This window comes from Coffea eugenioides, chromosome 5 (genome assembly GCF_003713205.1).
Source record: "Coffea eugenioides isolate CCC68of chromosome 5, Ceug_1.0, whole genome shotgun sequence".
Classification (NCBI taxonomy): Eukaryota; Viridiplantae; Streptophyta; class Magnoliopsida; order Gentianales; family Rubiaceae; genus Coffea; species Coffea eugenioides.
Genome location: NC_040039.1, coordinates 33,592,588 through 33,601,948, shown reverse-complemented (window position 1 = coordinate 33,601,948; position 9,361 = coordinate 33,592,588). Strand labels below are relative to the sequence as shown.

The window sequence follows — 9,361 nt, the reverse complement described above, 5'->3', positions numbered from 1 at the left end:
ATTTTACAACACGTGACAGATTAAATTCATGAATTTTTTGGTTGTCTTGGGGGTTTTCTCAGAATTATAAATCATCATCAACTCGTAGATAAGCATTCAGCAAAATCAAGAACCCGTATTTCAGTACAGAGATTCCCAGATCTTCGAAAAAGGAGAGTCTTAACTGCATCTGGCGTAGGCGAAAAGGAAAGAATGTCCAGGAGAAGTTTATAGCCTCTTGGAACTATGACAATTCTCTTCCTCCTCATCCAGTACTGCTCAACTCCATTATTCCAACTTAAAATCCTCTTTCACAGAACAAAGCCAATGCTGTAAAAGCATTAAAGAAACAAGCTATGAGAACCAGTAAAAAGGATATTGCATCAAAATAAGACACATGTATAATATAGTGGGCAGGGTCTTTATTTCGAAACTGAGAACAAGGATTTCACTTTCACTGATAACCGTGACCCTGCACTCCCCTTCAAAAAGGAAAACGGTTCAGTCCCCCTTTTCCACCTCCCCAAAAAAGATACACTTTATTCCCTAATAGACTGGAAAATAGTTCATTGCTCACCGGTCACTGCCCAAAAAAAAAAAAATAATAATAATAAATCAAGAAATTAAATATCCCTTTAAAGACATGTCAATCATAAACAAATTTAAATGCAAAAGAAAATAATGTTTAGTGCTACTTAAAATAAAAGATTATAACCAATACATGGCACAGAGAGTGTTGCTAATTATATCATAGAAATTGCTAAATATTGGCAATTACAAGTGAGCAAGGTACCCAGCAAATTTTCAGGGATGGAAATGTTAAACAACCTTAACCGAAATCATAAAATTGACAATATATAGCAAAAAAGAAGTAAATTGACCTTGAAAGACTTGTATACTTCTTTTATTGCTTCAAATGCAATTTCTGACCTTGATGCTTCTTCATTTACAGGTGGAAAAATCATAACTAATACCACAATCATTTTTAGATGATAAATATGAAGTCATCACTGTTTGTCGGTGTAGAGAAAATCAAATTTAAGAGGGGGAACTCCCTACATATAAATCCCACGATAATGGAGGTGATGGGGCACTCACAAGCAAGACTGAATTTTATAGCCAAAAACTACAGGTGGAAAATTGTTATCTATGGCTAAACTTGTTATTAAGGCCATACTTACACGAACAAATAGCAAATGCCAAAATATATTACCTGTACGTCCACACAGAAAAAGCATATCAAAATTACCTCAAGATACGGAAAGGCTATAAATGATAAGAATAGCCACTTAGGCACAAGCACTGCAATACCTGCAACAACATAGCCAAAAATAGAGGCATGTCAAAACATTATTTTGTATGAAAAAATAATAACAACACAGGGTCACTAGTATCGGGAGCAGTAATCAAACAATAGCCTAAGAAATATAGGTAAAAAGGAAAAAGATATATGCTTCTTCCAAGAGGCAGCAAATGAGCTAAATCAATGAAGTGATTTGTCCAAAAAAGCACACTATACAGCCCAATTCATGGTTTAAAAGGAGCAGCAAGGCCTAACCGAAATCTTATAATCGCAAAGAAACAGAGTTGTTAAACATGCGTTAGCCCAAAAGTATAATATAAAAGTAGATTCATCACCAATAATGCTTTTGACTGGGAACTAATGACAACAAAGATCTGACAGTTTAATGCAATAACATGCACATTAAAAGACTAAACTAGAATAGTTTAAACAAAAGGCTTACATTAGCAATGCATCTCATCACCATCTGAAATCTATCACATAAACATCCAAGTTAAAAGCAGCCATAATAGAGCATTAATACACCATACAATCGATGCTATTATCTGTGATAGCATGACTTCCAGATGCCTAAAATCAGTTTCTAGGATCCAAGTAATTTAAGTTTGCATGCATTTTCATAATGGAATATGGCCATCTAGGAAAGCTCTATTCTTTCTACATTAACAAATTCATGGAGGTTAGACTCAGATGTCAGATCAAAATCCAAAATTGCCTGCAATGTATTAAGAGTGCAAATAGTTTCACTGAACCTCAAACAATCGAAAGCAATTGGCAGCGTTAATTGTGCAGAGCATAAAACCAAATCGTACCTAGGTCTCGAAGGGATACTTCTACCAAAACTTGTTGATATGCCTAGTTATTAATAGGGTTTACACACCGCAATATTCAAACAACTTTTCTTGTTTGAACAGAAAAGAATTTCAAGGGCCTTAGAACAACATCAATGTTAATTCTAGAAGAACCTCACTAGAATTTGGAAGATGTATCTATCTTTAGAAAGTCAAATTGAGGTTGGTGTCATTTTACCAACAATGTTAATTCTAGAAGAACCTCACTAGAATTTGGTAGATGTACCTATCTTTAGAAAGTCAAATCGAGGTTGGTGTCATCTTACCAACAAGTGGTTTTCAATTTTATGAAGGATGTGGGTAGTTCCAGACCTGCCAGATTGTTTTCAATTCTATAAAGAGATAGCGAATCCCAGAACATCGACGACTTCGGAAAGATTCAGCTGACTGGAGAAGGCATCACCATTGCTCATCCTGAAGGTAAGCCACTCTTCACCCAACAACACCCAGAATGAAGAACACTTCTTGACACGAGAGATTGATGTCAGTCTGTCCTAAAGCGACAACAGTGCCAATGGGAAATTTCAGTGAAAAAGTCCTAAGATATCTTCGCAGTCACAGCACAAGGTGAACTGACAGCTTTGGAAATATTCAGCTGATCAGAGAAGGCATCACCAGTGCTTGTCCTGAAGGTGAGCCACTCTCCATCCAACAATAGACAGAATGAAGAAGACTTCTCAACATGAGAGATCCTTGTCAGTCTGTCCTAAAGCAACATTAGTGCCAATGGAAAATTTGAGTGAAAAGGTCCTAAGACATCTTCAATGTTGCAAAACCTGGTGAACTGTCTCTGAGTAGTGAATGAGTCCCATCCAATTAGATATCATCCCTTAATTCATTGTGAGGAAACAGAAGAAGTACAAAATTTAACTGGACAACCCTCCAATAAAGGGCAGGTCACCAGTAATCGCCACAAGAACAAATCCCCTCCTCAAAGTGATGAAACCTGTTTACATCTCTAATGACGATATCTCGCTGTGTTTGTTTTGAAATGAACTTAATCACTGCATGGCAATCCAAACATATACGGAGGTTCTTGATAATACGAATGGGTGTTCCAGATGGTGTTCTCACAAGAGAAAATGCTAAAGCTAATCTCTCACTATGCATCCACAAAAGTCGAGCCTTTTCATCATCCTCTACATCAAGTAAAATAACATCAGAAATTGGGATATAACCAGCTCTATTACATCTCAAGTTCAACCACTCCAGCATCCCCTGAATTAATTTTCTGTCTGGATGTGACACATCTCCTACTGTGAAATAATGAACTATTCCCTGGTGCTCAATCCAACTAACTCCGGGTTCTTTCTTTACTCGTTTCTTCTTCATAATTTTCCTAACAGAAGACACATTTTCCCATCTTTTAACACTGGCATATATGTTTGACAACAATATATAAGCTGCTTCATCATGTGGATCCATTTCCAGCACATGTTGGGCAGAGATCTTCCCAATCTCAACATTTTTATGGATAACACAGGCTCCAAGCAGAGCACGCCAGATCATAACACTTGGCTCAAATGGAATTTCTTCAATCAACTTCACTGCCTTGTCCAGATGCCCCATTTTCCCTAAGAGAGACACCATACAGGTATAATGCTCCACGCAAGGTTCAACATTATAGGTCTTAAGCATTGAAGAGAAATAAGCCTGCCCTGTATCTAGAGACCCTGTATTGCTACATGCAGAAAGTACACCAACAAAAGTTAACTGGTTAGGCTTGACATCGGTTTTCTGCATCCTCTCAAAGATTTTCAGAGCCTCGCTACCAAGACCGTGCATGGAATATGCTGAGATCAAAGCATTCCATGACACTGTATCCTGCTTGTTCATTGTGTCAAAGACCAGGCGAGCATCTTTTATATTTCCACACTTTGCATACATATCTATGAGTGCATTTCCAACAGCAACATCTTTATCATGAAGTGTTTTGATTATGAATGTATGCATCTGAGCACCTGTTTCTAATGCCGCTAAGCTAGCACAAGCCCGCAAAATACTTGAGCAAGTCACATCACTTGCTTGGACTCTGTTATCAACCATGGTTAGAAACAAATCTAGGGCTTTCTCTGCATCACCCAATTGTACAAGGCCAACAATGATGGTGTTCCAGGATACGTCATTTATAATTGCAGCATCTGCAAACAAGTCCATTGCACCGTCCATCTTTCCACATTTAGCATAAACATCCATGAGAGCGTTAGAGACGAAAACATCCGAAACAAGACCAACTTTTATTACATGGCAATGAGTTTGCCTCCCAAAGTCAAAAGCCTGTTTTGTTGCACATGATTGCAGCACACTAGCAAAAGTAAACTGGTTAGGGACAACCAAAGATTCTCTCATTCGACAAAATAATTCCAAAGCCTCATCACAACGGTCACTCTGTGAGTACCTGGCTATCATGAAACTCCAAGGAATTACATCATCTTTTGGAATCTCCTCAAACATCTGCCTGGAATCATCCATATCTCTGGTTGCAGTATACAAGTCAAGTAAGGAAATACCTACATAAGAATCCATCTGATAACCTGCCTTTAAGACATACCCATGAACACTCTTTCCCATGCCCATCGCATCTAATCCAAGACAAGCCTTTATTACGCTCACAAACGTAAAGTTGTTTGGCTTGAACCCCACCATCCTCATTTGATCAAACAAACTTAATGCCTCAGGGAAACAATCATTCTCTGCATAGCAAGATACCATTCCAGTCCAACAAACCATGTCCTTGCCTTCAATCACATCAAACACTTCCTTACTAGTATCAACAAACCCACTAACAGAATAAGCATCAATCAAAGCAGTACCAACATAAGCATCATTATGGTAGCCAAGCTTATAAATGCAGGCATGGATGCTCCATGTAAGTTCTGTCCACTCCATTGTCACAAGCATCTTCAAGATAGTAGTGAAAACATAAGGGTTAAGCTTATGACCTTCTTTATGTAACCTACCAAACAGTTGAACAGCTTCATTGTATCTTTCGGACATTGAACAGCCTTGAATTAAAGTAACAAATGAAACAACGTTCCTATCAGGCATTTCGTCAAATAACTGTCGAGCATCATACCATAATCCACATTTTACGTACAAATTCAGCAAAACGTTTCTTGCAAATAAGTCTAAACAGCCCCCTCGCTTTATTATATCACAATGAGTGGCTTTTCCCCTGATGGGTTCACAGTTTTCAACACAATTATGGAGAATATTAGCATATGCATGAGAATTGGACACTCGTGGAGTGAAAGGTGGCATTTTGCAGCTGATCAAGGACTCTTCTTCTTCTTGGGCCAATTGAGCAGACACAAATGAGAACCCATATTGTTGAGACGGTACAAAAGCAAGGAGTTTAAAGAGTCGGCAGGAATTTGTCCATTGTAGCTCTCGACAGCTTAAAAGTCTGATCATGCGTTCTTCTACACAGATATGAGGGAGCTCGTGACAAGTTTTGCACAAGACATGCCTGTAGAACAAGCAAACACTCAGATAAGATATAGTTGAACATTTATAAGTTGGATAAATATTAAGACAGGAAAATAGTATGATTGACCTGTTCTATGAAGTGTTTCTAGATCACTGGTATATTTGTAAGCCACATAATCACCATACTGTAATATATGACGATATTAAAAAAATAATGGCAAGTAATAAATGAAGATGAAAGAAAACACATGACTCCTGTGTAGACCATGTCTATTTATGTATTTCCAGTCACTACAACTAACTTCTGTAGGCCAGTTTGGAAATTACTAACAAAAAATAAAATGGTGGAGCAAGTATATACCAAAAAAAAATTAAGCTTCAATGAGCAATTCCATAAGTCATCTATAAGCCTTACAACAAAGCGATAGCGGATAATGTATGAACTCAAGTGGCTCTAGAGTGTTCCACATCATTTACAAGTAAGCACATAAACAAGGTCTATTTACGCATTTGCCACTAATGGTACTGGTTTTTGTAGGCTACTTTGAAAGGTACTGAGAGGACATAGTTGTGGAGAACTCTTAACCAAGAAATTATGAGATTTAGGCTTCAATGAGGATAGCTATTTGAAATCTAAAATCCTCTAGGGTTGGCTTTCTAAGCAAATCAACAAGCCTTAAAGTTGATGTACTGTTTTCCCAGCTATAAACATATTCAAAAAGGTTAACTTTGAATGCAATCTCTTCAAAACAGTTCTTTTCTTTCCACTAAAAAATCTCAAAAAAACAAAGAGTAATGAAACAAAAGAAGAAAGGCTTTACGTTGACACTTCTCTCCAAATCCTTCCATAAAATCATGTTTGATGTCTTAGGCCAATTGAACTCAAAAGAGCAATAAAAACTCTCGTTTACTAGCCGGTGGGTGTTTAGCATGCTATTTAACTCTTTATCCTCCGCATTAATCATAGCAAATGCAGAAACAATGCACCCCATTATTCAATTATTTAAAAAAATTGTAAGAGTAGATTTTATTCTTAAATAGAATAAAAAGAAGAGTGACTAAAGTATGACTTACAATATGTGACAATCCAAAGGCCCACTAGTAGTCTTGCAAAGGGTTTTTGAAATTAAGGAGCCACCACATGTAATTGAATTCAAGGTATATTCAGTCACCTAAACAAGTTACAGAATACTAATTATTTGATTTTTAAAATTCTTCACCTAGACTAATCCCAGTCTTTTAAAATTAAGAGAAATGAGGTCAAGAACTTAGTTCTGAGGGAGGAAGGTCAAGATCAAGCACCATCCCATACCTGGTAAACAACTAATTATGACTTTAATTTGCATTCTTACAATCCTAAGGCCAACCTAGATAGGCTAAAAACCAGTAGCAAGTTAACTTTGTATTCTTACAATCTTAAAGCAAAAAAAAAAAAGGTTAATGCAAGCTAAACAAGTAACATGCATTTAATTAACAAAAAGGAAGATCTGACACTTACAATGCATAAAACATAGATAACCAAATGAAAGCACAAAATGCCAACATCCAATCAACCATTGGAAAATCTATGGAGAACTTCAGCCAGCAACATAAAAAGAAAATGAAGACGTAGAAACACAATAATATAATAAAATTAGCCTCTCAAAATGCCTTATATGAGTACTAAAAGGAAAAGAAAACCAGTTAATGCCACTTATAACTAAATTTCAATAGCTGAAAAGCTAATTAAATGAATAATTGACTAATCAATATCTAAGGACCTGATTGAAAATGTTAAACGTGTAGGTACAGGGTCTATTTGATAACTTCAGAATGCTAGAGGCAAACTACAAAACCAAGGAAAAATCGTGGACTTATTCACACCTCCCGAAATTTCATCATCGTCTCCAATGACCAGAACGCAGCCACTGCTGTGTGCTTCTTCTCCAACAGAACTCACCGGAAGCTCTCAACTCCAGCCAACAATGGACTAAAAACCAGAGTACTTCCTAATAACAACGCTCACGCAAGCACAGCCACTGACATACATAGTGGCTTACTAACAAAATAGCAACAACAACAATAATAAAACGAAAATTTCCTGTCGCTGCTTTTGTCTTCACCCAGCAAGGCCATTAGCGTCTAATCAAAAAGTGCACACAGCATGAAATACTTAAAATTCTCTCTTGTGGTCAATATTTTCGTTTGGGCATTTCATCAAACAGTTGATGGGCAAACTCTCCGTTCACAGCTTGCAGTAAACCTCGATGGTTTGCTCTCAGAAAATGTACCAAAGCTCGTAGGAAACCACATTTCATACCCATCAAAACAAGCATTTCAAGGGAAAAAAAAGTTCGCAGGAATTTCTTCAGTTCTTTGTTCAAGCAAAAACTCAAGCAAAGAAACTAAAGCACGAAAAAGACAGACAAGCAAAAAGGCACATAAGTTGCATTTAATACTCGAGTTAATGGACAGCCATAATGAAAACTTACCAGTGCTGTTCCGGCGACAGTATGGTGGTTACGGTTGGCAATGGCGTCCAAAAATGGTGCTGATGAAAAATGGTACCGCCACTATGACTCTATGAGACAGTAGTGAATATGAATGCGTAATGAAATATTGAGACTAAAAAGTCAGAATTGCGAACAATAAACATATTCGTCGTTTACGTTTTTATTTTTCTCATCTTGCCTCATACACACATATATACATACATATATATACAGAGAGAGAGACACACACATATTTGTCAACAAAATTACGTACATTAAAATTAGTTTGTGAGAACATATCTTCGTAGTGATGAAATGAAAAAAAGCTAATGCAAAGCTAAACACCATTGCATTGGCTTATTTTATTTTTATAATATCACGGAAAATTTTGGCTAATTTCTCAAAATATTGATGAAAAAAAATAAAAAGGGATAGTATGGCTCTAATACGAGGCCTTTCTCCTTAGGCTATCCGCAGTAGAGTGTAATTCACATGTCACGTCAGCATTCTACTATCTCTACTTTTATTACACTTTCACTCACAATGGATTACACTTAATACAGTATAATAACATGACCATACAATCAAATCAAACATTTATTTTTATAATCCACATCTTTAATCTCTCATAAATAAATAAGATTAATTTTTAAAAATAATCACATTTTTTTGAAAAATAAATTATTAACTTTCCTTAAATTTTTTACCTTTCATTAGATCAAACATTTATTCTAATGTATATTGATTTCCCATTGACAAATTAAAATAACTGAGTGGTGGATACATGTGAAATGGATACGAAAACCTGATGGATTTTGATAATTGGATGGATGATTGGAATTGGGCAAATTTGGTGGATATGCATAATTTGGTGGAATACAAGAAAATGAAAAATTGGGGTAATTTTGAAAATTTTGTTGGTTTTGATTTTGGGAAGAGGACGAATTTTCTATATTTAGAACATTAAACATATTCTTACAACTATTAAAATTCTCATCCATAGTGAGAAAATAAGAGCAATTTGAGGAATTGTATAAGTGGTTGAAGGAAATGAGTAACAGAGTATAAGAAGTGAAGAAATATGATGTGAGAAATGAAAAAAAAAAATAAAGTATCCCTTATTTATTGAAAAAATTTAGGACTTTAGGTAACGGTACAATTTTTTTTAATAAAAAGAAAAAAAATGTGAGCAATGATCATCAACAACAGTCCAATTGGTTTGATAAAAAAAAATATAGAAAAAGCTCACAGTTAAGCCCTATCAACAGAGTATTACACGTGTCATAAATATGATGCAGCAGGTATTGAATGGAGCATACCGTTGGATC

The 9,361-nt window shown here is 36.0% G+C and overlaps 1 protein-coding gene across 1 annotated transcript; it reads right to left on the bottom strand.

Moving 5' to 3' along the window:
* On the bottom strand, positions 1-8,115 carry LOC113770082 (putative pentatricopeptide repeat-containing protein At5g13230, mitochondrial). The gene is made up of 4 exons (XM_027314438.1): positions 8,034-8,115; positions 2,400-5,602; positions 1,229-1,290; positions 1-309 (listed from the first exon to the last, which is right to left on the bottom strand). The coding sequence occupies exon 2, from the start codon at positions 5,545-5,547 to the stop codon at positions 3,031-3,033; it is 2,517 nt and encodes an 838-aa protein (XP_027170239.1). The 5' UTR covers positions 5,548-5,602; positions 8,034-8,115; the 3' UTR covers positions 1-309; positions 1,229-1,290; positions 2,400-3,030.
* Positions 8,116-9,361: the final 1,246 nt, after the last annotated feature.

Excerpts from the sequence above, each read along its gene's own strand:
- LOC113770082 (XM_027314438.1), bottom strand. The coding sequence starts at position 5,547 with ATGATCAGACTTTTAAGCTGTCGAGAGCTACAATGGACAAATTCCTGC.